Source organism: Coregonus clupeaformis, chromosome 6 (assembly GCF_020615455.1).
Source record: "Coregonus clupeaformis isolate EN_2021a chromosome 6, ASM2061545v1, whole genome shotgun sequence".
NCBI classification, from domain to species: domain Eukaryota; kingdom Metazoa; phylum Chordata; class Actinopteri; order Salmoniformes; family Salmonidae; genus Coregonus; species Coregonus clupeaformis.
The window spans coordinates 21,841,304-21,868,845 of record NC_059197.1 but is presented as its reverse complement, the minus strand read 5'-3'; the positions used below and the strand labels follow the sequence as shown (position 1 = coordinate 21,868,845).

The 27,542-nt window shown below is 44.1% G+C and overlaps 2 protein-coding genes across 6 annotated transcripts; both read right to left on the bottom strand.

Annotated features, from left to right (window-relative positions):
- Window positions 1–5,671: 5,671 nt before the first annotated feature.
- LOC121567982 (suppressor of cytokine signaling 5) lies at window positions 5,672–10,596 on the bottom strand. 4 transcript variants are annotated; one of them, XM_041878414.2, is made up of 3 exons: window positions 10,517–10,596; window positions 8,303–8,389; window positions 5,672–8,094 (listed from the first exon to the last, which is right to left on the bottom strand). In XM_041878414.2, the coding sequence occupies exon 3, from the start codon at window positions 7,917–7,919 to the stop codon at window positions 6,258–6,260; it is 1,662 nt and encodes a 553-aa protein (XP_041734348.1). In that variant the 5' UTR covers window positions 7,920–8,094; window positions 8,303–8,389; window positions 10,517–10,596; the 3' UTR covers window positions 5,672–6,257. The 4 variants fall into 4 exon arrangements, with proteins under 4 accessions (XP_041734348.1, XP_041734349.1, XP_041734350.1 ...); XM_041878415.2 differs by lacking the exon at window positions 10,517–10,596 and adding an exon at window positions 10,413–10,473; XM_041878416.2 differs by lacking the exon at window positions 8,303–8,389 and having other exon boundaries at window positions 10,517–10,591.
- A 410-nt stretch (window positions 10,597–11,006) lies between these two features.
- LOC121567981 (protein Smaug homolog 2) lies at window positions 11,007–25,318 on the bottom strand. 2 transcript variants are annotated; one of them, XM_041878412.2, is made up of 13 exons: window positions 24,683–25,318; window positions 19,803–20,284; window positions 19,145–19,624; window positions 18,663–18,893; window positions 18,119–18,249; window positions 17,734–17,820; window positions 17,154–17,433; window positions 16,866–16,951; window positions 16,328–16,443; window positions 16,003–16,204; window positions 15,425–15,551; window positions 14,803–14,886; window positions 11,007–14,611 (listed from the first exon to the last, which is right to left on the bottom strand). In XM_041878412.2, exons 2-13 carry the CDS (start codon window positions 19,996–19,998, stop codon window positions 14,583–14,585), a joined length of 2,049 nt encoding a protein of 682 aa, XP_041734346.1. In that variant the 5' UTR covers window positions 19,999–20,284; window positions 24,683–25,318; the 3' UTR covers window positions 11,007–14,582. The 2 variants fall into 2 exon arrangements, with proteins under 2 accessions (XP_041734346.1, XP_041734347.1); XM_041878413.2 differs by having other exon boundaries at window positions 18,140–18,249.
- Between the last annotated feature and the right edge of the window lie 2,224 nt (window positions 25,319–27,542).

Below are 27,542 nucleotides of genomic sequence, written 5' to 3'. Positions count from 1 at the left end.
CTCAACGTCAACAATGAAGAGGTGACTCCGGGATGCTGACCTTCTAGGCAGAGTTGCAAAGAAAAAGCCATATCTCAGACTGGCCAATAAAAATAAAAGATTAAGATGGGCATTCTGAGATATGGCTTCTTTAATCAGCACAACAGTTTTCAGCTGTGCTAACATAATTGCAAAAGGGTTTTCTAATGATCAATTAGCCTTTTAAAATGATAAACTTGGATTAGCAAACACAACGTGCCATTGGAACACAGGACTGATGGTTGCTGATAATGGGCCTCTGTACGCCTATGTAGATATTCCATTAAAAATCAGCTGTTTCCAGCTACAATAGCCATTTACAACATTAACAATGTCTGCAATGTATTTCTGATCAATTTGATGTTATTTTAATGGACAGAAAAAAATGCTTTTCTTTCGAAAACAAGGACATTTCTAAGTGGCACCAAACTTTTGAACGGTAGTGTAACTCAGGCATAATCCATTGGGTGGGCAACATTACATTTTGGGTGGGCAATGCCCAATCCTGCACCCCCCTAGAGCCAACCTTGATCAATTCTAAAGAGGAGAGCTACACAGAGAGTACTCAACAAAGAAAATCAAACATTGAATGTTCAATGAGTTTAATGTTTGCATATGAAGCTGGAGGAATCTCTCGCCAGGCAAAGGCATACTTGTTGTAGACACCATATGTCAAATGTGCACATCCATTATTTCTTTTCAACCCTACAGTCGTGGTCCAACATTTTGAGAATGACACAAATATAAATTTTCACAAAGTCTGCTGCCTCAGTTTTTACGATGGCAATTTGCATATACTCCAGAATGTTATGAAGATTGATCAGATGAATTGCAATTAATTGCAAAGTCCCTCTTTGCCATGAAAATGAACTTAATCCCCAAAAAACATTTCCACTGCATTTCAGCCCTACCACAAAAGGACCAGCTGACATCATGTCAGTGATTCTCTCGTTAACACAGGTGAGAGTGTTGACGAGGACAAGGCTGGAGATCACTCTGTCATGCTGATTGAGTTAGAATAACAGACTGGAAGCTTTAAAAGGAGGGTGGTGCTTGAAATCATTGTTCTTCCTCTGTTAACCATGGTTACTTGCAAGGAAACACGTGCCATCATCATTGCTTTGCACAAAAAGGGCTTCACATGCAAGGATATTGCTGCGAGTAAGATTGCACCTAAATCAACAATTTATCGGATCATCAAGAACTTAAAAGAGAGAGGTTCAATTGTTGTGAAGAAGGCTTCAGGGCGCCCAAGAAAGTCCAGCAAGTGCCAGGACCGTCTCCTAAAGTTGATTCAGCTGCGGGATCGGGGCACCACCAGTGCAGAGCTTGCTCAGGAATGGCAGCAGGCAGGTGTGAGTGCATCTGCACGCACAGTGAGGCGAAGACTTTTGGAGGATGGCCTGGTGTCAAGAAGGGCAGCGAGGAAGCCACTTCTCTCCAGGAAAAACATCTGGGACAGACTGATATTCTGCAAAAGGTACAGGGATTGGACTGCTGAGGACTGGGGTAAAGTCATTTTCTCTGATGAATCCCCTTTCCGATTGTTTGGGGCATCCGGAAAAAAGCTTGTCCGGAGAAGACAAGGTGAGCGCTACCATCAGTCCTGTGTCATGCCAACAGTAAAGCATCCTGAGACCATTCATGTGTGGGGTTGCTTCTCAGCCAAGGGAGTGGGCTCACTCACAATTCTGCCTAAGAACACAGCCATGAATAAAGAATGGTACCAACATATCCTCTGAGAGCAACTTCTCCCAACCATCCAAGAACAGTTTGGTGACAAACAATGCCTTTTCCAGCATGATGGAGCACCTTGCCATAAGGCAAAAGTGATAACTAAGTGGCTCGGGGAACAAAACATCAACATTTTGGGTCCATGGCCAGGAAACTCCCCAGACCTTAATCCCATTGAGAACTTGTGGTCAATCCTCAAGAGGCGGGTGGACAAACAAAAACCCACAAATTCTGACAAACTCCAAGCATTGATTATGCAAGAATGGGCTGCCATCAGTCAGGATGTGGCCCAGAAGTTAATTGACAGCATGCCAGGGCAGATTGCAGAGGTCTTGAAAAAGAAGGGTCAACACTGCAAATATTGACTCTTTGCATAAACTTGATGTAATTGTCAATAAAAGCCTATGACACTTATGGAATGCTTGTAATTATACTTCAGTATACCATAGTAGCATCTGACAAAAATATCTAAAAACACTGAAGCAGCAAACTTTGTGAAGACCAATACTTGTGTCATTCTCAAAACTTTTGACCACGACTGTACACTTTAATAGTTATATGTGCCTAAGAATGGTTTTGTAAGTTAAAAGTCTCCAACATAGAAAACGTTTTAACATTAGAATTATGGAAGTATACATGAGGCCATCCCACTGTGCAAAAACTGGTTGAATCAACATTGTTTCCACGTCATTTCAACAAAACAAAAAAATGTGATGAACTTTTAACCTAAATCTAATAAAAAGTGGTTTTCACATTGAATTCACGTTAGTTAACAACCAAATATAAATCAAAACTAGACGTTGAAATGACATCTGTGCCCAGTGAGAGGGCTCCCTAACACGGTGCTACCATGCAACTTCTCTTATAGTTTGGTGACATCCTCCTTAGTGGATAACAGGTTGAATACAAACAGTAGCATAATCAAATAAATGCTCTCCAGTGAATCAAATCATCCATCTGAAGACACGTGATGATTCCTAAGATGGCTGCAGACAGTACTGATCCATTCTCCATGCTCACTCATTAATATTAGGACAGCTGTCCACTGTGATTATTGCACACCGCACACATTCATTAGCACAGAGGCCTCTCTTTGTGTGTTTCCATTAATACCAAATGCTGTTCACACAAAGCAGTCAATCACGCCACTGCATAGGTAAATTATGCAATTAATCGTTGTAAGGGTCCCCGATAACCAGTCAAATGAAAGTCCTTGCATGAAATGCTGTCTGCCCTCTAAGTCTTGTTTGTAAACATTTACGAAGGCATTCATTTCTTTAATTTACTAAATAGGGATAGTTCCTATTTACATAAAGTATTCAGACCCCTATACTTTTTCCACATTTTGTTACGTTACAGCCTTATTCTAAAATGGATTTTAAAACTTTTTTTCCTTATTAATCTACACACAATACCCCATAATGACAAAGCAAAAACTGTTGTTTTTTTTATGCTTGCAAATGTATTAAAAATAAAAAATTTAAATATCACATTTACATAAGTATTCAGACCCTTTACTCAGTACTTTGTTGAAGCACCTTTGGCAGCGATTACAGCCTCGAGTCTTCTTGGGTATGACACTACAGGCTTGGCACACCTGTATTTGGGGAGTTTCTCCCATTCTTCTCTGCAGATCCTCTCAAGTTCTGCCATGTTGGATGGGGAGCGTCGCTGCACAGCTATCCAGAGATTTTAGATCAGGTTCAAGTCCGGGCTCTGGCTGGGCCACTCAAGGACATTCAGAGACTTGTCCCGAAGCCACTCCTGCGTTGTCTTGGCTGTGTGCTTAGGGTCTTTGTCCTGTTGGAAGGTGAACCTTCACCCCAGTCTGAGGTCCTGAGCGCTCTGGAGCAGGTTTTCATCAAGGATCTCTCTATACTTTGCTCCGTTCATCTTTGCCTCGATCCTGACTAGTCTCCCAGTCCCTGCCACTGAAAAACATCCCCACAGCATGATGCTGCCACCACGCTTCACCGTAGGGATGGTATTGGCCAGGTGATGAGCGGTGCCTGGTTTCCTCCAGACGTGACGCTTGGCATTTAGGCCAAAGAGTTCAATCTTGGTTTCATCAGACCAGAGAATCTTGTTTATCATGGTCTGACAGTCCTTCAGGGGCCTTTTTGCAAACTCCAAGTGGTCTGTCATGTGCCTTTTACTGAGGAGGGGCTTCCGTCTGGCCACTCTACCGTAAAGGTCTGATTGGTGGAGTGCTGCAGAGATGGTTGTCCTTCTGGAAGGTTCTCCCATCTCCACAGAGGAACTCCGGAGCTCTGTCAGAGTGACCATCGGGTTCTTAGTCACCGCCCTGACCAAGGCCCTTCTCCCCCGATTGCTCAGTTTGGCCGGGCAGCCAGCTCTAGGAAGAGTCTTGGTGGTTCCACACTTCATGGTCCTCTGTAGCTCAATTGGTAGAGCATGGCGCTTGTAACGCCAGGGTAGTGGGTTCGATCCCCGGGACCACCCATACGTAAAAATGTATGCGCACATGACTAAGTCGCTTTGGATAAAAGCGTCTGCTAAATGGCATATTATTATTATTCATCCATTTAAGAATGATGGAGGCCACTGTATTCTTGGGGATCTTCAATGCTGCAGACACTTTTTGGTACCCTTCCCCAGATCTCTGCCTCAACACAATCCTGTCTCGGAGCTCTACGGACAATTCCTTCGACCTCATGGCTTGGTTTTTGCTCTGACATGCACTGTCAACTGTGGGACCTTATATAGACAGGTGTGTGCCTTTCCAAATCGTCCAATCAATTGAATTTACCACAGGTGGACTCCAATCAAGTTGTAGAAACATCTAAAGGATGATCAATGGAAACAGAATGCACCTGAGCTTAATTTCGAGTCTCATAGCAAAGGGTCTGAATACTTATGTAAACAAGGTATTTATAATATATTTTTTTAATACATTTGCAAAAATGTCTAAAAACCTGTTTTCGCTTGATCATTATGGGGTATTAAGGTTGTAACGTAAAAACAAAATGTGGAAAAAGGGGTCTCAATACTTTCCGAATGCACTGTATGCAAATACAATTTCCTGTCTGTGACTTTAGAGGCCTGCTTATCTGAATTCTTCCAGATCTGCTTTTAGTCCCAGCCGGAGGTATGTGTAAATTTGCACATATCTGGATCATTTCATCAGCCTTCCAGGCCCAAACATCTGGATCATTTCATCAGCCTTCCAGGCCCAAACATCAGCAACAGAGATATGGCAGAAATTCAACAACAGCTTGGTACATTTTCAGTTCATGTGAGGACATGGTACTTAAAAGGCAGAATATATTTTTTAAAGCGCATTGATAATACATTGCTCCCTTTGATATAGCCAGTACTGAAACATGATATTGAGATCACTTCGCTATACAAATTGGAGGCCTTCCTAAAATCACCATCATGCTGGAATGTCTATATTGGACCAGGCTACAGCAACAGCCTCCAAACACAAGGCACAATGACTCAACAATCTAAACGTAAGGGTAGCCTTTATGTGCTTCCATCATCATTCCTGTTTCCAACACAGGCTCAATGGTAGGCTGAGAAGATCAATAGACCAAAGCTGGACAGATCTACTTCCAAACTTCACAGAGGAGATGGAGCTCTTCTCAGCAGGTGCTGCTTCATGTTCTGTTCTCAGCACCAAAAACAAACTGCTCTATTATCATCACTGTCTGTTTGCTCTAACACTGAGAAACAGCTTCAACTCTCATGCAATTTGATTCATTTTGTGTTAGGCATTCAGCAATGGCTTAAATGTTCGCTCATTTGAAAGGAAGTAAGAACAATAACATCTCACATGGATAGAAGCTCGAGACATTTACCTGCCTTACACCCGGTAGTTTTAGTTTACCTCTGAAAACTATAGGCTATACAGGAAGGTATTGGATTATTCAAGGTCATTAGGACGAGTCAAAAATTCACTTAAATACATTTATTTTGCCTTCAAAGGAACGACACAAAATATATAAAAAATTCATTCGCAAATGGTTTATAACACCAGCCAGGTCCTCAGCAGTTTGCCAGCATGTTGCCATTCATATTATCTATTACAAGTAACATCTGTTCGTCTCCAGTAGCCTACATTTGGCAATGGTAATGAACTGATCCATTACTAAACCTGTATGTGCTCCATAACTTATCCACCAAACCAGCCTCGACTCTGTTCACGTCAACCCAAAGTGATACATCTCTACACACATGGCGTATCGTTATGATGACTCCGAAGTTTATTGTGAGCAAAGAAAAATGTGAATGTGCATCGTAATTGAATTAACATAGTATCCACAGAATTTAAGACAAGTGTAAGAGATGTCATATACAGCAAATAATAAATAAACCGGTAGCTAGGTATACAGTGAATGCAGTAGGTAAGTATATGTTAATTAAGACAAATGGGGAAAGAAATGGAGTGAGTCAACTGGTTGTCCACTGAGTGAGGCCTGCCTCCATAGAGTGTTTAGTTAGTAGCCTAGTTGCGGTTCACTTCCACCAGAAGGTCTTTGTTATTCCCACCAGGTGTCCATCCTCCGTACCCTCACCCTCTGCTTGTAATGGTACTCCTTCAGGTGTTTCTTCAGGGTGTAGGGGATGGGCAGCACGTTGATGCCATCGTAGGTGGTGCGACTGCTGATCACCGCCCTGCACACGTGCTGCAGGCTGAAGGGCTGGGTGCGGTGGATGGGGTTGGACAGCAGAGGCTCAAAGAACATGCAGGAGTTGGGGTCCTTGTAGTGCTCCAGCAGGCCCGTGACGGTGGGTGCGTGGAACACACTGGGGTCATGCACGTCAAAGCTGAAGTTGTGGTTCCACTGCTCGATGCGGGCGTGCAGCGAGCGGCCATAGCGGCGGAAGCTGACAGAGAAGAGGTAGTCTTCCTGGGCTGAGTCGCGGAGGAGGAAGGTGCCCTCTGGCTTGCCCTCCAGCAGAGTCTCTGCCTCATAGCGGTCCATCACACCCCAGTAGCAGGGTAGGTTAGTGATCTGCAGCAGGTCAGGCACCAGACAGTGGATGTAGTCGATCTGGGTGTGGATGCGATAGCCGTCCTGAGTAGGGGGACCCTCAGTCTGGGGGATGACAGCTCTGGTTGGCTGGAGGCTGACTGTGACCTCAGGGTCAACCACGGGGTCAGGGACAGAAGCAGCCTCACAGACAGGGACCAAGGCAGACGCTGAGGCAGAAGAGGAGGAGGCCACAGCCACCACCTCATCCAGAGTGTCCAGACAGCTCTGCAGGAGGAGCTGGTGCTGCTGTTGCCTCTGGAGAAGCAGCTGCTGTTGCTGGTGAATGGTAGCCCTATCGTCCACTGCCAGCTCATTCATACCATGGGCCAGTTTGGGCCCCAGCTTGTACAGAGGGTTGATCCGGGCCGTCACCTCAAACGTGTGGATCTCTGCATTGGGCGGCGGCTCCACGCCTTGCTCGATGCTGATGCGCCTGCGCTCTCGCAACCTGTCATCCACATCCTCCACCACGGCAGCCATGTTTGAGGCAGAGGCACTAGTGCTGACCACCAAGGTATCCACTACGGGAGGTGTGGAGATGGGGGCTGTGTGCTGCTTGATGAGGTACCACTTCTGAGCCAGCTCGGTGCCTGCAGCAAAGGGACAGTCGTCCAGCATGAGTTCAGTAAGGTGGATCTTGCGGCGCGAGGAGGAGGCAGCCCCGGCAGCAGCAGCTTGTGGCATAAAGACCTGCTGAGTGGAACTGGACGACGATGGCAATGGAGTGTTGGTCTTTATGGGGAAACACTGCCCCATGGCATCCTGGATCTTTTGGCGGAGTGTGCGACTGCCACCTGCCCCCCTGCCTTCAGCCTCACTGGCTGGTGGCTCAGCTGTCCCCTGTGCCAGCCTGGCTGTCCCCCTGTCCTGACTGAGTGAAGTGACCCCCTCCAGGCCCTGCCATCTCCTGCCCTCCTTCAGGGGAGAGGAGAAGCAGCGGTCCCTGGGCTCCAGTCCACTCAGCAGGTCCCCATACTCAAAGCCATCGCTGACAGGCCGCGCCGCAGCTTGCTGATGGGACGTCTGGCCTTTCTTCTTTCCTCTTCCTCCTTTTTGCCCCCCGCCGGCATCTCTTCTCTCCTCAGACCGGCTCTGTCTCACCTTGGGACGGGCGCCCCGCTCCCTGTCTTTCCCACGATCACCTGACTCTTTCAGTTGTGACATGTCAGGTTAATTATGGGCTGGAATAATGGTAGTTGCAGTCGAGGTCGGCTGCAGGGAAAAGGTGACTGGTGATTTGTGGCTGCAGTCAGTTCTCAGAAGCAAGCCCTCCCATTCAGAATCTTTCCAAAGCCTGTCAATAACATGTCCCATGCATCACAGTCACAGTCACTTAGGGCTACAAGAGAAACAAAAAACAGAGTTTCTCTTAGCTGCAGCAATTAGGAGCAAACAATTATATACATTAAAAATGACTAAGGTCTACAAGCAAGATTTTTTTATAATAAAATTAATAAAACATGTAAACTTTTTTCTAACATTGAAAAAGTATTTTTGCTGCACCCTGAAAGCAAAGACTTTATCTGTTGGTCCAGTCAATAACCTACAGTCATTGTCAATAACCCATCTAGTAGATCAGATCATAGTGGGGTCCGGGGACCCCTGGGGGTCCTGCAGGGGGTCCACTGCCAGATCTCAAAATACAAAAAAAATAACAATTACATTTCGTTTTCTTTATGAATATTACTAACAGATTAAATGAATTTTGGCCAAGGGATCCGTGGAATAGGTTTATAGGGTGTAATATTTTTGCATAGTAATTTCAGAAAATGGCCTTAATATATCTACAGTAATAGTGGAATGTTAGTTTCACTATATTTTCTTCCCCCAAAAAAATGTGTCCACACACTAAACTGCATTGTAATGGTGCAGCCTTCTTATTGGTCAACAAAAGACAGATGGTATCTTGTTGTCAAATTGACTGGGACAGCAAAGGGTAAGCATCAAACTCAGCCCCAGTCAATTTGACAAGAGATTTGCTGGCTCCAGTCAAATTAACAAGAGATGGTCTGTCTTTTATTGACCAATAAGAAGGCTGAACCATTAGAATGCTATTTTATGTGTGGCCAATAAAAATATATGGGGGGAAAATATTGTGAAACACTATCATTCCACTATTACTGTAGATAAAGTATATTAAGGCCATTTTCTGGAATTACAATGAAAAAATATTCCATATAGCTCTTTAATCTACGATTTATGTTCTTAACCCTGGGCAACATGGGCCTGGGAGTCTCACAGGGATATTGGTATCCACAGTACTCCACCATTTATACATTGTTCAACTCAACTCTTCTTGTATTCCCCTTAAAATGTTTTTGAACATAAATGCACTGTAATTCAAGCTTTGAAACTGCCACTTTTGCCATGAGACTGTGTAGAATTGCAGGATGTAGAATTGCAGGATATGAGGTTTAAAGCTGCAACAACAAAAAGGCTCTCTACCTCATGACAAAAAGTGTAGAATTGCAGATAATTTGCTTGAAAACTGAAATTTTGCAAAATCATTCTCTTCCTAGGGGCCGAGACTTGGTTCGTCCAGCCATGCACTGCCAAAGTCATGGTAAAACTCCTTGTATGCTATTTTTTCTCACTCAAGTTGTGTTCTGATTATAAGGGGGTTGCTGATGAATTTGCAGTGGTGTAAAGTACCTAAGTAAAAATACTTTAAAGTACTACTTAAGTCATATTTGGGGGTATCTGTACTTTACTATTTGTATTTTTGACAACTTTTACTTCACTACATTCCCAAAACAATGTACTTTTTACTCCATACATTTTTGCTGACACCCAAAAAGTACTCTACATTTTGAATGCTTAGCAGGACAGGGAAATGGTCCAATTCATACACTTATCAAGATAAAATCCCTGGTCATCCCTACTGCCTCTGATCTGGCGGACTCATTAAACACACATACTTCATTTGTAAATGTCTGACTGATGGTGTGTTCACCTGGCTAGCCGTACATTTTTTTAAAATAACTTTTTTTCTTAATATAAAGAATGTGAAATGATTTATACTTTCACTTCTGATACTTAAGTATATTTGAGCAATTACACTTACTTAGATACTTAAGTATATTTCAAACCAAATACTTTCAGACTTTTACTCAAGTAGTATTTTACTGTGTCTTTCACTTTTACTTGAGTCATTTTCTATTAAGGTATCTTTACTTTTACTTAAGTATGACAATTGGGTACTTTTTCCACCACTGGGAATTTGCTATCATAAAAGGGGTCCCCAGCTCCAGAAAGTTTGAAAACCCCTATAGCAGATAACTGACTTGCTCTCTTCCTTGATAAAGGAGATGATGCAATCGTTCTTTTATAGCTGGATGCAAGTGATGCGATTGAAGCGGTGCCCCTGGCTAGCCAGTTAACGTTAGCTAGCTAACGGCTATGTAGTATTAGTCTAGCATCTGAAACATCTCAGGCATCACTCTTTCCTTTAGTAAGATGCGTTAGCTTACTCGAACCTCAGACGAAAACAATATCGAACATTTGTTTCATAACAAAAACACTTTGATCATGTGCTAAAGACCAACTAACATGTGCTAAAGACTAACTAAAATAGTTCATGATAACGGAAACAAGTTTGCTAGTTGAGCTAACGCAGAAGGCAACATCTCCCCCCCCAAAACAAAGGTTGTCACTCACAAATAATATTCGACAGGAATGTTCGTGAAGTCTCTCCTTATTTGCCCGTATTCTTACACTGTAATGCAAATGTGTTATCATTTTCATCAGATCAATTTACTTACCTTAAAAAAAAAGTATTCTTTGCTGCTCTCTCCAAAAGCTAGCTAGTTAGTAATGGTAAAACCAGGAAACGGAAACGTTCACAACCCGGAAGTAGAAATCCTTTACCAAAATAAAAGCCCACATAGGAACTCACTGTTGTCCATAAAACAGTACATTTCAAAGTAAACGTATTGAAAATGGATCAGTGTATGATCCTTACGAAATGTATGCATGCACAGGCAGTTGATATATTGTAGCATGTACATTTTGACTGAGTGAGTCTCCTGATGTTGTTGACTGACTAGGCATGTAGTGTACTTGAATGGAATTTACTGACGGCACCATTACATGCAAAACATACACACTTGTAACCAATACTCATAGGTATGAAAAATCAGAATTACCTATGATACGGCTGTATGTAACTGTTGCAAAGTGTCTTAAATAATATATTCAATACTGTGAATAAAAGGAAACTGATGATACCACAAACATGAGTCACGTAGCAAAAAAAATGTAACTCCTTTATTTGGACTGTCTATCTGATCAATGCTGTAGTTCAGATCATTCAAACATAATGTGTGACAGTAAAAAAGTAGAGGGTGTAAGCATGGGATGCAAAATGTTCATTCATAAAACATTATAAAAATGTTTGGGGAGTCATTGGAATTAAATATAAATTGTACAAGACAGAGATGCAAAAAAAGCCTACAACGTACTGCTTATTTACTATGCCAGGCAGGGACATTGACCACATCTGACAGACCACTTGGGAGAAGGAGTCTCATGTATGACAGGTTGGCTATGTACCTCATAATTCTGTTTGGCATGTGAAAATAAAGCCAGACTCATGAAGTGCATTTTCTAACCCATTTCACGCTTCACTGGAATGTAAACACGGGGGTAAACATATTCCTTGGCCCGTTGTTAGTGTTAGGCTAGACTCACATATACAGTATGGCTCAGATTGGCTATTTCATCCCCCTCTGCATCCTTAACCACTGGCATGTGCAAACTCAATTTAGCCTCACCTAAAGAACTAAGGCTTTTCTACAAGTGGACTGGCTACCTCTTACGTGGAGGAATTACTTCAGGTGCCATTGTATGTATTGAGAGACAGGGATAGGAAATGACAACCTGAGCCATATTACATGTCATTTTAGTATCAATTATCAGTTTAATAGCTTAGATTGAGATCATTGGTTGCCTATCTGAACCTGAAATGTGTGAACATTTAAAAAACCATTTGACTCTTTGTGGGCATGAATCTAATGTATTCATACAGTCATATCTATCCAAGAGCCAGCTCAGAGGAAAACCATGACTAGGACACTACTCAGGCTCAATAGCCAATCAGAGATAGAGAGGAAGCTGTCGCTGTGCATTTCAGGTGACATATCAACGGTTTATCAACCTGCGGCATCTGACAGTTCAAACCCACAAGGCCAGACAATATCAGTCTTCTCTTGCCACTCAAAAACTTTAGGAGCGCAGAGCAGAGGGTACACAACATACCCTCGTACAGGTCTCACTCACTAGACAGTATCTAGTCTAGAGAGAATCATGATTACAGTGAGTAGATAAGCAACTGAACTGAGGGGGTAGAAGGCATCTGTCATTCTCTACCCAGCCCGCTCATGTGTTAGAAGGCTTAGCTACGTGCTTTAGGCCTTACATATTGAGGAGACAGTATATTTATGAGCACTGAAGTGCCAACAGTCTTATTTTCAGACCCATCATTACACATCACAGAACATGAAATGGGCACTCCTAGAGGGAGGTAAACAGTGCTATTAGGAGGTATCAACATTTAACTCCAGTCCCATCATCTCTGCTCTCTGGAGGATTTGTAGACATTGAGCACTACCTTGACTGTGTAACACTTCCCTCTCTCAATATCTACAACAATCGTTCAATTAGTGTGGGGGGAAAACATGCAATTCTAGAAAAAATGGATAAGTTCTTAAAATGGAGAGTAGTAAAAAAACGAAAAAAGTGGAAAAGTCATGCTGGTAAATAACCATTTTTACTAAACAAATAGACCAGCCATGGCTCTGCAGAAATAAAATGTGAATGGATATCCCTGCCTCGTGAAGCAACCAAAGGTGATCCAAACGTTAAGACCATATACATACATGCACCTCCGCTCTGCCACATTCAAAGACAGAGGTTGTATAAGAGTTTCTGATTCAACACTGATACCACAAAATAAATGTTAGGGTTTTACAACTGGAACACAAAGAGACCCAAACAGGACATATTTCAAGCACCTTAAAAAGTTACCCAGAATAGATTCCGACCCTACGCTTACTTACAGCTCCACTGGGGTCGGACAGGCTTCCTGTTTAGATAAGAACACCGCAGAGCCGGCGCGAGATATGGCTCGGAAAACGTACCAGGGATGAGAAATGCATTGTACTCCGAATTGTCCCATTATCCCAACTGGTACACCGAGAATATTGAACGACTGCTAGATTTTCCGGAAAATTGCCCTTTTCGTCTTCATGGTAGGTAGCAGAAGCCACAGCAGCCATTTTGGAATGGCAGTGTCAGCCAATCAGCTCCTTTGTTGTTCAACTCGACATGCCAGTCCATAATGGCTGCTGTGGCTACGGCTAGCTAGCATGAGGACAAAAACGTCAGTTTACTTAAAAACAATCAGTCGTTCAATCTTCTCAATGTAACAGTTGAGATAATGGGACAATTCAGAGTACAATGCATTTCTCATCCCTGGATTGAGGTACGTTTTCCAAGCCATATCTCATGCCGGCTCCGCGGTGTTCTTATCTAAACAGGAAGCCTGTCCGACCCCAGTGGAGCTGTAAGTAAGCGTAGGGTCAGAATCTATTCTGGCTACTTAAAAAGTATGATTCCGCAAATCTCCACACTGGCCATGTTGAGGAGAGGGCAGGGTGAGGAGGTGGGTACTGGTTCATTCTGAGTGGCAGAGACTGAGCTTCCTTTGCATGTTTCAGAGCCAGTCATAATGGGATCTCAGGGTAGAAGTGGAATTCATTAAGCTTCCTCACCCAGCATAACATAGTGAGGTAACTACTTGAAAACACATGCACCAACAGCTCCCCTCTTTTTTTTCATTTTCTTTACCAATGCAAGTTCTCACTCAGCCCCCACATAGAACAAACCTCACCAGCCCTTATTCAACCCTGTGGGGTTTTCCTCTGCCCTTAACTTGCAAATGAGATTCATCATAATTTTTGTAGTAGGGCACAAAATATAAATGCAGACAAGCTGCAGCCGGCATGTTACCTTCAAACCGCCATTGTTTTAACAATTACCATGTCTACTGTCGCATTGGCCACTCCAAACATCAGGTATTCACACAGAGCCCTTCTCTTTGGCCTAGTAGAGGTGAGGTGTCAGAGCCAGTAATACCCATGTTGGGGGTTAACCCATGCTGGGTACGTGAGGGGAATGAGCCAGGGTGTTGGGTGTGTCTACGTATTAGGGCCTAACTATCTCTGGCTGTAGCAGGGTAGGGTGGTTGTGTAGACAGCTGGAGTTGTGTTTAAGGATCAGAACCGCGCTACAGGCTGGTGTTGTGTGTGATTAATTGTTGTTCTAGTGCCCAATTCCACAGAGTGTGTGGGAGGCCAAGTGCCTTACTCCTGGTTGGGAGACCCTGGTCATACAGTTACAGTATCTGGGGGTGAGAGGCGTGGCTCTGCGTGTTTGTTTTTTCTGGGAGGAAAAGAGGAGAAACATGTAAGGTAGAACCCCCTTAAGACAGCACCAATCCTCCATTTTCCTCTCAAAGCTCAACAATCTGATCCTCAATCTGCTCGTTTTAATGTCACAGTCCTGCAGAAGACATTGAGCAGGTTGCAGAAGTAACCTCTTCTCCCTCCTGTAATATAATAGTAATCTGTATTCCATTTATAATAAACTTAGTTAAGTATAATAAAGTAGAAAAATATCAGAGAACATATACACAGTTAGTTGTCGTTTTGTAGTGACCATTTCACTTTGTTTTTTAAGCATATATTTTTGTGCTGGGCAAGAGGAACTGAACAGGCCTCAGTTGAAGTGAAGTGTCGGTTTGGTTTCTTCTTTTCACTGCTTTTATTTTCATATTGTTGATGTTCGGTCCATTCCATCTACAGGAAGGAGGATAAAAAAATAAAAAATACAAATATTAGTAATTTTATTGTACTCTCTGCCTAATCAAAATTAAACCTTTCAATAACATCAGAACATTCCAGGAAACCTAAATGTGGTTTTAAATATCAGTGTCATAACACTTCCAAAAAGGTGGATGTGGGAGTGTAAGGCGCGTGTTTTAACTCACCCCCTAAGGCATGCTCTGTCATACTGAGGCACAGTGACTCCAGCGTGGGGTTGATCTCCAGGTCTGCACCTGGAACTTGGCATTCTGGGAGAGAGGAGACAGGTCACTCAGTTATCCTGTGTGTCTTTGTGTACTATATCTGGACCATTAATCACACTTTAAAAACGGACAGATGCATTAGATATGGAGCCGTGTGAATGCGGTTTGTAGGGAGATGCGTAAACCGGTGTATGATTGGGTTTAAAAGGCTATGTGGGTGAGATGCATAAAGGCTGTGTATGATTGGGTTTGGAAGGCTATGTGGGTGAGATGCATAAAGGCTGTGTATGATTGGGTTTAAAAGGCTATGTGGGTGAGATGCATAAAGGCTGTGTATGATTGGGTTTGGAAGGCTATGTGGGTGAGATGCATAAAGGCTGTGTATGATTGGGTTTGGAAGGCTATGTGGGTGAGATGCATAAAGGCTGTGTATGATTGGGTTTGGAAGGAGATTTCACTGGGATATAAAAGGACATGTGAATGGAGGTTGTAGTGAGACATGGATGGTATGTGTAAGACAGTGTCTATGATGTTTAGAAGTGGTTGGGGTAATATTTTGGGGAAGGCGTTGCTAGGATCCTACCTTGCTGCTGGAACAGGAGCATGGTTTGTGGGGAGGTGTGGACAGGGAGTGAGTGGGTCCGTTGCACAGAGCTGCGACTCTGGCTTGGCATGCTGTTGCTGCCCCCAGGGTTGGCAAACCACAGGTTCTACAGAGACAACAGAACATCAACTCTCATCACAAACATGCCACTCATCCTATATGTTGTACACCGTGTTAGTCTTCCCAACACGATGATTACAAAGAGACTCTTCCAGCTATGATAATGAACCAATGCATATCAAAATGCACTGCCTAACCCACGTGTTGCCCTGGGTATTGCATTGATTAAACTGTCAGCACTTTATGTGGTTGCACTTGTTTATCTGTCAAAAAAATGTTGTCTAAGGATAGTTCATCACTATGTGGGTATAATAACGTGTAGATCAATATAATCGAATGTCAAATCTAATGTTGGCTAACTAGCTGCAACCCTCAATGACAAAGACTTCTTAGAAAATGTATTATCTCGTGAATGAATCTGACTTTTCTATATGTGAACTTCAGTGGGTCTATTCAATGCCCCAGACTATATGACATGATCCCATCCTATGACTGACCTGTCTGCCCTGGCCTGGCAGTGCAGGGCTGGTGAGGGTGTGGCGTGGGGAGGCAACCCCGATGCCACCTGGACTCAGGAGACCCATGCGCCCGGCAGGGAGGCCACGAGGGGGCATCTGGAATACCCTCTGCCCCCTACGTGCCAGACCCCCAGCACTCACAGAGCCTGCTGTGGGGAGGGAGTTGGAACCATACGCCCAGCTAGAGGAGGCAGAGAGAACAGTTATCAGACAGAGCCCTGGGGGAAATCCAGATGGGGGGAGAGCGAGAGAGAGACTCTCAGCTGCCATGACCTGTTCAGTTCTCTTAGTTCAGTTCTCTTACCCTTTCTGTCGGTACACAGGCATGTCCAGCATGGCTTTCCTTGGGAACAGGCGGAGCAGCTTGAGAACCTGCTGCTTCCAGGAGACCAGCCTCTTCCTCTGAGTCTCTGTGAAAGCCTGAGAGAGAGAGAGAATGAGAGAGAGAGCGATAAGAGCGAGGTAAGAGAGATGGTGAGAGAGAGAGAGAGAAGTAAAAGAGACCGAGAGAGAAATCATCAGGATCAGGGTTTCAAACAGGTAGCTAGAGACATCAAATACTTCACCCCAGTTGAGAGGGCAAGATACACATTTTAATTGGATAGAGAGAGAGAAAGTGTTTGAACTCCTGGTCATGGTTCAAACATAGCAGGGGGGAAAAATGAAAAATAAAATTGATTTCTTAGTGCAGTGAAAATTCTATATGCAACATACCATTGAGAGGAGCATTAGGTGTTGTTACACATCATTTGCAGCCGTGTCACATTTTAAACCACCAGCTAGCTGTATGTGAAAAGGTTTAAATGTCTTTATTTTATAGATGTGGTTTTGCGCGGTCTCACCTCATGTGTCAGACATTTCTCAATGAGCTGCAGGTAACAGCTGATATTCTCCTCGTCTGGCCGTGACACCAGTAGCTGAGTGCACACTGCAACACACGGACAGGAGGTTCACACAATGCTACACAACACCCACACACCCCCTCCAATACCCATTCCAAACAAAACACACACCTCACATCCACACAAACAAGTGCACAGCACACAATTACAAACAAGAGTAACAATTGTCCAAATGCACGATATACATGTACACGTACTCAGCCCTGTAAAAGCCTTGTCCATTCATACCTTTACCCATGACACGCGTGAACTGGCCAGCAATGTCACCGTCTGAGATGGGCGTGGCTGAGGACTCGCCGTCGCAGGGAGGGGGGTTGTGGGGCTGGAAGCCCTCCTGGGCCAGGTCCTTGTCCTCCCCAGGGTTGGAGTGTTCTGAGGGGGATCCACTCCCGTCCATGTCCCTGTGGGAAACACTGGGAGGGCTGTAGCTGTAGATCTTGATGGGGGTGATGATAACCTGCTGTAGCTCCTGTAGGGCGTTACGCAGGTTGCCCCCCTCCAATATATCCTGTTGGATCAATCATAGCATTATCTTATTAGCAAAGCTGTCTTGAAGTGTGACAGGAAATTGTCATGGAATTGCTGCTCAACTTTTCAATGAAAGAAAATGTGAGTCGTAGCATATCTACAATATTTGTGATTATTATAGTGGATATGTTCATTCACATTTAATTGGATTTTTCCATCTAAGCTACAGGGATCCAAATGGAAACTAACAGTTAAGTTGTTCAGAACAACATGGCTATTACCAGATAAAAATGCATCTGAAATGCTTTTAAAATAATAGTGGTGACAGCATGTGATTTACCTTCTCTAAAGACTTGAGAACGCTTGGCCTCTCTCGTAGCTTCTGGACACTGAGGGCTATCTTGTGCCGCGCACCTTTGGTCACATTCTGGAAGAAGACGAAGAGTTAACTGCTCACAGCAACACGGACATCCAGATATCCAGTTACTAAATAACACTCCTGATCACCATCAGTTTCATTAAAGCTATGGATCAGAGCCAAGACGGCATCGTTTATCTGCGCAGGGAGGATGTGTATAACTGTAGGGTGCAGCGATGCTTAATTTCATGGCTCATTGAGGGCTGAGGTATCACTATGCTGGAGGACAATACACAGGCCATATCTATAAAGCCCTGATGAGGAGGGCAGGGGAAAGAGAGAGGACTAACGTGAGAAGCTGACCAACCTGTGACAAACGATGACAAACCTGTGACTCCAGGTGGTGCTCTGTCAGAATCATCATCTCCTCATAAGTCATGTGGGAGAAAAGTGCTGCGTATTTATGAAGACGGAGGCTCTTCAGCCACATGGGCACATCTGAAACAGAAAGTAGAAAAACAACATGCTCATAAGATGTTATTCTACTCCTGCTGAGTCCTTGTAACTCTAGTCACTGAACAACGAGAAGGATAGAACTAACGAATAATAGATATTGCTGTGGAATGCTTGACGCATCCGTGCAGTGCATGTCAAAATAAATACTTCAGATCTATTAGTTGGAGAACGCTGTCCTACTTATTTTTCATGGACATCTGGAGCACACACAAACAAACAAAAAAACACGAGGGGACAAAAGAAAATAGCATCCCACTGAAAAGGCAATTCCACCATTACCAAGTGCAGTAGCTGTTGGCATGGCTTTTCCCAGAGTGAAATACCAACAACAATGTGACCGCCCCTGGCCTGTTGTTAGCTTTGAACCCCTGGCGTGTTATGGTTGACCTCCTGACCTTTCATGCCACTGCCGTCCTCCTGGAAGGTGTTTCTGGAGCCCTGGTCCTCAGTCTGCTCGCTGCCTGAGGATGCCACACTACTCTGGGGGGACAGGGGCGCGTGGTCAAAGGCCTGTCTCCCCACCAGGTCGTCCTGGCTCAGCCAATCTGAGCCACAGACCTGGGGACTGGAGGGGATCAGGGACAAGGACCTCTTCAGAGGACTGGGCTGGCCCATCTGACCCATGCCTGGCAGGTGACACAGGAGGGGCAGGATGTTAGAAACAATCACAGTAAACCATCCCTTTAATGAAGGCTGGGCCTATACAGAGAGACTATTTACAAAGTTGTGACAATCATGACAAAGATCACAGACTAAATAGTTGAGCATGATTACATAACCACAAAAAGTTGTATTGTATCTCAGTTACGTTTAGTATATGCCTATTCACCCCTTTCTCACCCTCACTCTGGCATGGTAGGAGATGTGAACCACTGACCTGCGTTGTTGCTGTTGATGGGCGAGGGCATCCCACCCTGGAAAGACATGTGTCCGTTCTGCCCTGCAGGGGAGGAGCTGGAGGAGGGGGGTTTGTCCAGCCAGCCGTGGCCAGGGTCCAGGCCCTCTGCGGAGCTCGGCCACTCATCTGAGCCCTGACGGGGGTGGTAGGGGCCGGAGGGGGGCCGGGAGGAGGGCGCTGGGTAGCCACTGGAGAGGTGCTCCTCCAGGTGGTTGAGCCACATGGCCAGCGAGGTGCGGTCGTCCAGGGTTGTGGCCGGGTGGATGAGGGCGTAGGACAGCAGCTGTCTGCTCTCCTCCACAAACAGGCTGCTCTCGATGGTGTAGCTTAGCACCTTCTGCAGTAGCTTCATGTACTCACACTTGGCCTCGCTGTTGCGGGGCTGCAGCAGGGGCAGGTGGGACAGCAGCAGGGACACCGCCTTCTCCATGGGCTCCTGGTGCCACTGGCTCACAATGTCTGGAGAGGGGAGGGACAGAGGGGCAGTTCATTACAAGTAAAATAAATTTTTACAGGTCGTAGGTCTATCTGTTACACAAGGTTTTTACACTGTAAGACAAGGTATACCGGTAATGCAACATGGCTAATCCAATAGGGTTTCAAATGTGTCCTTCAGAAATCTGCAGTCATTAGCTACCTGCATTGTTGGCCTCAGCCTCCAGGATGTGGATCTCAGTGCAGTCTGCCAGCCAGTGCTCCAGGCAGATGTGCAGGAAGCGGGCCTGGGTACGAGACGCTCTCTTCAGCAGGGACAGAAGCGCCACCGTCTGCTCACACTCGTTCCAGCTCTTGAACCAGTCCGTCAGGATGCCCACCTGGTCTCGGAACATCATGGCGCGTTCCCAACGGGAAGGGGGGGTGGGAATATGTGGGTGGGGGGTTAGGGGGAAGACTGTTTGCTCACACACAGGTTCACTCTGGCCCCGCTCAGCGGCTGCTTTTATACAACAGTCCTGGGATCCCCTCAAAGTAGAGCGAGGGGCCCTCACATGGTTCAGGTGCAGGAGATGGGGGTGCTGAGGGGAGGGCTGGGAGAGGGCGTGTTAAATCCAGCTGGTTGTGTCTTAGACAGAAGGAGGGTTCTCTCTCAGGTTCATCAGTGTCAGCATCATCCAAATCCTAACAAATCAACAGGGAAGGGAAAAGTACATAAGATACACTGAACAAATATATAAAACGCAACATGTAAAGTGTTGGTCCCATGTTTCATGAACTGAAATAAAAGATCTGAGAAATTACACACAAAAAGCATATTTCTCTAAAATGTTGTGCACATATTTGTTTACATCCCTGTTAGTGAGCATTTCTCCTTTGCCAAGATAATACATCCACTTGACAGGTGTGGCATATCAAGAAGCTGATTAAACAGCATGATCATTACACGTGCACCTTGTGCTGGGGACAATAAAAGGCCACTAAAATGTGCCGTTTTGTCACACAACACAATCCCACAGATGTGTCAAGTTCTAAGGGAGCGTGCGATTGGCATGCAGACTGCAGGAATGTCCATCAGATCTGTTGCCAGAGAATTTAATGTTAATATCTCTACCATAAGCCGCATCCAACGTCGTTTAAGAGAATTTGGCAGTACGTTCAACCGGCCTCACAACCGCAGACCACATGTATGGCGTCGTGTGGGCGAGGGGTTTGCTGATGTCAACGTTGTGAACAGAGTGCCCCATGGTTGCGGTGGGGTTATGGTATGGGCAGGCATAAACTACGGACAACGAACACAATTGCATTTTATCTATGGCAATTTGAATGCACAAAAATACCGTGATGAGATCCTGAGGCCCATTGTGAGGCCCATTTTTTATGGTATCTGTGACCAACAGATGCATATCTGTATTTCCAGTCATGTGAAATCCTTAGATTAGGGCCTAATTAATTTATTTCAATTGACTGATTTCCTCATTTGAACTGTAACTCAGTAAAATCTTTGAAATTGTTGCATGTTGTGTTTATATTTTTGTTCAGTGTAATTTAACTAGGAATTTGATGCTAGTACTGAACCCTGATCATGACCACTTGATGATGAAATCCCAATACCAGAAATGCTGTTCATGCAATACATTGAACTAACCAATATCAACATGGTGGCATGACTGCCACAGACCACAGGCTTGAGTGAGGGCCATCTACAAACACATTTACTGTGTTTATTTATTTCAATATACTGTGGCTCCAAGATAATAACCATCATGTGAGACAAACACAAACTTACAACACGGGCCAATCAGGAAATCTGACACTAACCACGTTTCCATCCACAGTTTCAGAAATGTCAACAGACAAAGTTCGTTCGACATGGTGGGATCTTCCTGTGTCGGTAAAATGAACAATGATCATAAAGCTTAGAAAAACAATAAAACACTATGCACAATGACTACCTTTAACAATTTCCACAGAAAATTTAACCAAAACACATTTACTTGAAGAACAGAATGACTGCACAAACAGTCATTCTGTTACCAAACTTCGCATCTGCACTGTTCAAGTAAATATGTTTTTGTACAATTTTCTGTGGGAATTGTTAAAAGTAGGCTAGTCCTTGTTCATAGAGTTGTATGGTTTGTTTAACTTTGCAACTATTTGTTTTTGTTTGACATACATTTTAAAGTTGAAAAATCTGAGTCTCGGTAACCAGGTTTCCATCCAACCTTTTTATGCCAGTAAAGTACATGTCGAATAAAAAAATGTCATGGCAGCCTGATGGAAACATACGATTTTTCAGTAATCTTTCCAAATGTCGACAAAACAAAATACGCTAGACAAGGTGGGATCTTTTTGTGTCAGTAAAATGAATTATGCAAGAAATGTCAGTGGAAACTCTTATGCTCAAACATAGATATAATAAGAACTTTAAATAAGTAAATTTGGAGTCAAGCAATGACATGTTGTGTGGTCCTCCCACTACGACTTGTCAGGAAAGCATGCAGTTTATTAGGCTACAGATTAAATAAATTATGATGAACTTCACAGGGTGGTGAAAGTGCAAGGTGATGAGCTTGATGCTCCTTTCCAATAAATAGAGGGTCTTATTCTGGTGACATGATGATCAATGCTTGGCTGCCGTTTGACATGTAGGCCAGGGATGGGCAACTTTGATGGGGGTGGGGGACACAAAAAAACGGAACTCATCATGAGGGGCCATAGTGGCTGGTGGGTCTGCGTACCCACATCCCATCTTGCGAGCAAAACATTTTAGCGGCCCCCCCTCGTGACAGCGAAGATTTTTAAAAAAGTTTTAAAGTTCATTTCCTGCTATTCTGCCATGGACAGAATGAAGATTTAGCAATTTTATAAGTAATTACATGCAATTCTACTCATTTAGCCATAGGGCGGAGGAAAATGTTTGCAGTTTTTAATATGATAACTAATGATCAATGGGTCCCACCCTGGTTGGCATTTCGAACATGCTTACTACAAGTTTAGATAGCTGGCCCCTAGACTAATGTACCAATCTAAAAACATTTTTGCTGACATGGGCTAATTGAGTGGCTGCTGATGCACAACCACATTTCGAAATGTCACCTTGTGTATTCTAACTCTCAACAGTAAGTTGAGACCCCGACTGAGTAACTAAAAAAAAGTGTTATTTTTAATTGGTCAAGGGCCTACAAACGGGGGCCATGCACCCCAGTTGCACATCCCTGATGTAGGCTATACGTGTGCTCTAGCCAACAGCGCGCATATAGCGCTATTGTCTAGAGTGCACGTACCAACACCAGATCGGGCACACTCACTATATAACGCAACATTGTTTTGTGAGAAAACAATCAGTAGAGTTGAAAATATTATAGAAACTCATTGAACTTGTATTTTTCATTCCATACATGGAAATGTAACCGCAAAAGGTATTGTTATGTGCACTACCACATCACGCACAGCCTTTTATCTGCAACAAGTCAAGTTGATGGAAACATCTCTGGCTAGCTAGTATCACTCCGTTACCGTGGAATTGTCCTTCTATATTGTAGAGACACAGTGTAAAGATGGTCTCTGTACAACATGCTAATGCATATTCTTTATTTAGGCCAGCTAATCATAATGCAAGATAATCAGCTTCATGGTGCAGTGAAAGTAGAGCACATTATTACCAGCATCATCACCTCAGCATTAACACAGGTTATGGTAGAGAACTTCCATGCAGTATGCATGCACATTTTTCCTGACCATTCAACCAACATCTGTGAAAGTTTGATAAAGCCAACATCTAGGCCTAGCTGCCCAGTCAATCCATGAGTGTATTTGACCTGAAGCAAAAAACTAAGACTACATTATCTCCATGCAATCTACATGGCTGTCATTTATTCTTAGAACAATAAATAATATGTCGACTCGCAATACAGCTTATTACAGGGTAAAGTAATGGCACGATCAATCAAATGAGAAACTGTCATCCAACCCTCCCAGTATTGCAATGACCACCTGAGTGGTGGGTACTGTAACTTGCAATGCCTAGCTGTTATTAAGCTATGTTTCCTTTACATATATAGACCAGCCTGGTCTCATAGACTAGACGTGACATCGTCAATGTAAATCCGAGGCATTCAAATTAGTATAATATGTTATGATTGGTATGGTGACATAAGACAGATGGTTACTTAAGGAAAAAACAAAAGTCAAGTGGTTGGTCTCGGTAGATGGGTGGCAGTATAACGAGAACCCAAAGGGTTGCTACTTCAAATATCATCACCAACAACTTTAGCTAATTCGCAACTTTTCAACTAATTACTACTTTTTAGCTACTTTGTAACTACTTAACATGTTAGCTTCCCCTTCCCCTTTAACCTAACTCCTAAACTTAACCCCTAGCTGAGCTAATGTTAGTCAGCTAGCTAACGTTAGCCACCTAGTCAGAATTCGTAAGATTATACATTTAGCAAATTCGTAATATATATACGAATTGTAATTCGTAACATATCATACGAAATGGGGTTGGACATCCACAAATTAATACATACCATACGAAACGTGACATATAATAAATGGATTGTCTCGGATTTACGTACAGAACAATACGAAATGCTCTGAGACCAGCCCAGCCAGCAACCTATATATATATATTTGTCCAAGTTTTAAAACCATAACTTGATTTGATCAAAAGAGCAGAACGTTACGTTAGTAGCTAAGCTCTGGCTAGGAGGGGCTGTATTAGTAGTAGCTATCAAATAGGAAGGGTGGTTATTCTAACTAGGCTAACGTTACCTAGCTAGCTAGCTAACGCTAACATAAGAGACCAGTCCAGTACCAAGTGCCTACAGTACCTACAAAGCTAATCATCTAGCTAGTTGGTTTGTAGACGTAGTTATCTAGCTAGCTTACTTTGGTAGCTATGTCAACTCAGGATCAAACAAAAGAGGGTCTAAAAAATATATATTTAACGTTAGCTATCACAGCTAGTTAACGTTAACTCGCAGCCTTACATATGGTAAGTTAGCTAGCTAACGTACGTTTCACAAGGCCATACATATAGTTAGCTAAGCTAGCTAGTCAGAAAACGTAAAAACAAACCTGTGTGACAACGGTGACGTTTCCAGGGCACGGCTGTTGCAGTCTACTGCATAGGGGTGGATTTGATGGGCTAGGGGCAGTTAGCTAGCTAAAAACTAACACCAGGCCTTCACCGATGGGTTTCACCGTGTAAATGGATGAGGGATTGAGGATTGGTATTGTTTTTCAGTAGCGACGTTGCTGTTGGAATGTCGCTCTATTTCTCATCTCGTTAAACGATATTACAGTCCTCGCGTTGCAAAGGTCCTCCATGGTCCATTTAGCAAAAAACACGCCAGGTTACATAAATTATATCCACATCCCACCCTTCAACTTCTAGCGGTTGGTTTGTTTACCTTTGTGAATTGTCACTTGTTAGCTAGTTAGCTCCCTTAACGATTAGCTAGCTAACGTAGCAGCTAGCCGCTAAATCGCTAGCAAGTAGCTATTTGCTTCATTTATAAACGCTGGATGAGGTTAAGATTTCGATCCAACAGTTGTCGTTGATTGCTTTGAAAATAATAATTTTCTGATTATTTCAAAGATAACATTTACAAGAGTCTAGCTATGTACAAAATGTTTATTTGAACACAGAGAAATATGGAAAGTACGCTTGGCGATATCTAGCTAGCCTACTTCGATTCAGACTTGACGCAACGTTGGGGACCAACGTAATGGCGTTTGGGCGGGGTAAACAAAGAGAAAAGTGCCCCACCTAGCGGATGAAACGCAAACGCCCACACCACTCCTGGGTTGAAGATGATGGATATGATCACAGATTATCCATTATATTGACAAGATACTCAAGTGGCCGCTCTAACAATGGAAATAAATTGCTTTAAAAATGTAAGGCAGTCGGGAGGAGGCAAGATCAGGTTGGACCATTATAGCCAATGAGAGGGCAGATACGTATGTGAAGAAGAACTCCGATATAAATGTTTTTTTCACAAAATTACCGGGATGTCACGTGTCCTACTTATATCAGTCACTGGCTTCATCAATAAATGCATGATGACGTCCTCCCCACAGTGACCGTACTTACATACCCCAACCAGAAGCCATGGATTACAGGCAACATCCGCACTGAGCTAAAGGGTACAGCTGCTGCTTTCAAGGAGCGGGACTCTAACCCGGACACTTATAAGAAATCCGGCTATGCCCTCCGACGAACCATCAAACAGGCAAAGCGTCAATACAGGACTAAGATTTAATCTTACTACACCGGCTCCAAATCTCGTCAGATGTGGCAGGGCTTGCAAACTACTACAGACTATAAAGGGAAGCACAGCCATGAGCTGCCCAGTGACAGAAGCCTACCAGATGAGCTAAATTACTTATATTTGGGCTTCGATGCAAGCAACACTGAAGCATGCATGAGAGCATCAGCTGTTCCGGACGACTGTGTGATCACGCTCTCCGTAGCCGATGTGAGTAAGACCTTTAAACAGGTCAACATTCACAAGGACCAGACTGATTACCAGGATGTGTACTCCGAGCATGCGCGGACCAACTTGCAAGTGTCTTCACTGACATTTTCAACCTGTCCCTGACTGAGTCTGTAATACCAACATGTTTCAAACAGACCACCATAGTCCCTGTGCCCAAGAAGACTAAGGTAACCTGCCTAAATGACTACAGACCAGTAGCACTCACGTCTGTAGCCATGAAGTGCTTTGCAAGGCTGGTCATGGCTCACATCAACATCATTATCCCAGAAACCCTAGACCCACTCCAATTTGCATACCGCCCCAACAGATCCACAGATTATGCAATCTCTATTGCACTCCACACTGCCCTTTCCCACCTGGACAAAAGGAACACCTATGTGAGAATGCTATTCATTGACTACAGCTCAGCGTTCAACACCATAGTGCCCTCAAAGCTCATCACTAAGATAAGGACCCTGAGACTAAACACCTCCCTCTGCAACTGGTTCCTGGACTTCCTAACGGGCCGCCCCCAGGTGGTAAGGGTAGGTAACAACACATCTGCCACGCTTATCCTCAACACGACGACACAACTGTGGTAGGCCTGATCACCGACAACGATGAGACATCCTATAGGGAGGAGGTCAGAGACCTGGCCGTGTGGTGCCAGGATAACAACCTCTCCATCAACATGATCAAGACAAAGGAGATGATTGTGGACTACAGGAAAAGGAGGACCGAGCACGCCCACATTCTCATCGACGGGGCTGTAGTGGAGCAGGTTGAGCGCTTCAAGTTCCTTGGTGTCCACATCACTAACAAACTATCATGGTCCAAACACACCAAGACAGTCGTGAAGAGGGCACAACAAAGTCTATTCCCACTCAGGAGACTGAAAATATTTGGCATGGGTCTTCAGATCCTCAAAAAGTTCTACAGCCGCACCATCGAGAGCATCCTGACTGGTTGCATCACTACCTGGTATGGCAACTGCTCGGCCTCCGACCGCAAGGCACTACAGAGGGTAGTGCGTACGGCCCAGTGCATCACTGGGGCCAAGCTTCCTGCCATCCAGGACCTCTATACCAGGTGGTGTCAGAGGAAGGCCCTAAATATTGTCAAAGATTCCAGCCACCCTAGTCATAGACTGTTCTCTCTGCTACTGCACGGCAAGCAGTACCGGAGCGCCAAGTCTAGGTTCAAAAGGCTTCTTAACAGTTTCTACCGCCAACCCATAAGACTCATGAACATTTAATCAAATGGCTACCAGGACTATTTGCATTGTCCCCCCTTTTATGCTGTTGCCACTCTGTTTATTATCTATGCATAGTCACTTTAACTCTACCTACATGTACATATTACCTAAATTACCTCGACTAACCTGTGCCCCCGCACATTGACTCTGTACCGGTACCCCCTGCATATAGCCTCGCTACTGTTATTTTACTGCTGCT

What these genes read in the sequence shown, in the direction of transcription:
- LOC121567982 (XM_041878414.2), bottom strand. Translation starts at nt 7,919, where the DNA reads ATGTCACAACTGAAAGAGTCAGGTGATCGTGGGAAAGACAGGGAGCGG.
- LOC121567981 (XM_041878412.2), bottom strand. Translation starts at nt 19,998, where the DNA reads ATGATGTTCCGAGACCAGGTGGGCATCCTGACGGACTGGTTCAAGAGC. An exon ending in GGCTGAGGCCAACAATGCAG is followed by an intron (nt 19,625 to 19,802) that starts GTAGCTAATGAC and finishes TCCCCTCTCCAG; the next exon opens with ACATTGTGAGCCAGTGGCAC. An exon ending in AGAAATGTCTGACACATGAG is followed by an intron (nt 16,444 to 16,865) that starts GTGAGACCGCGC and finishes TCTCTCTCTCAG; the next exon opens with GCTTTCACAGAGACTCAGAG.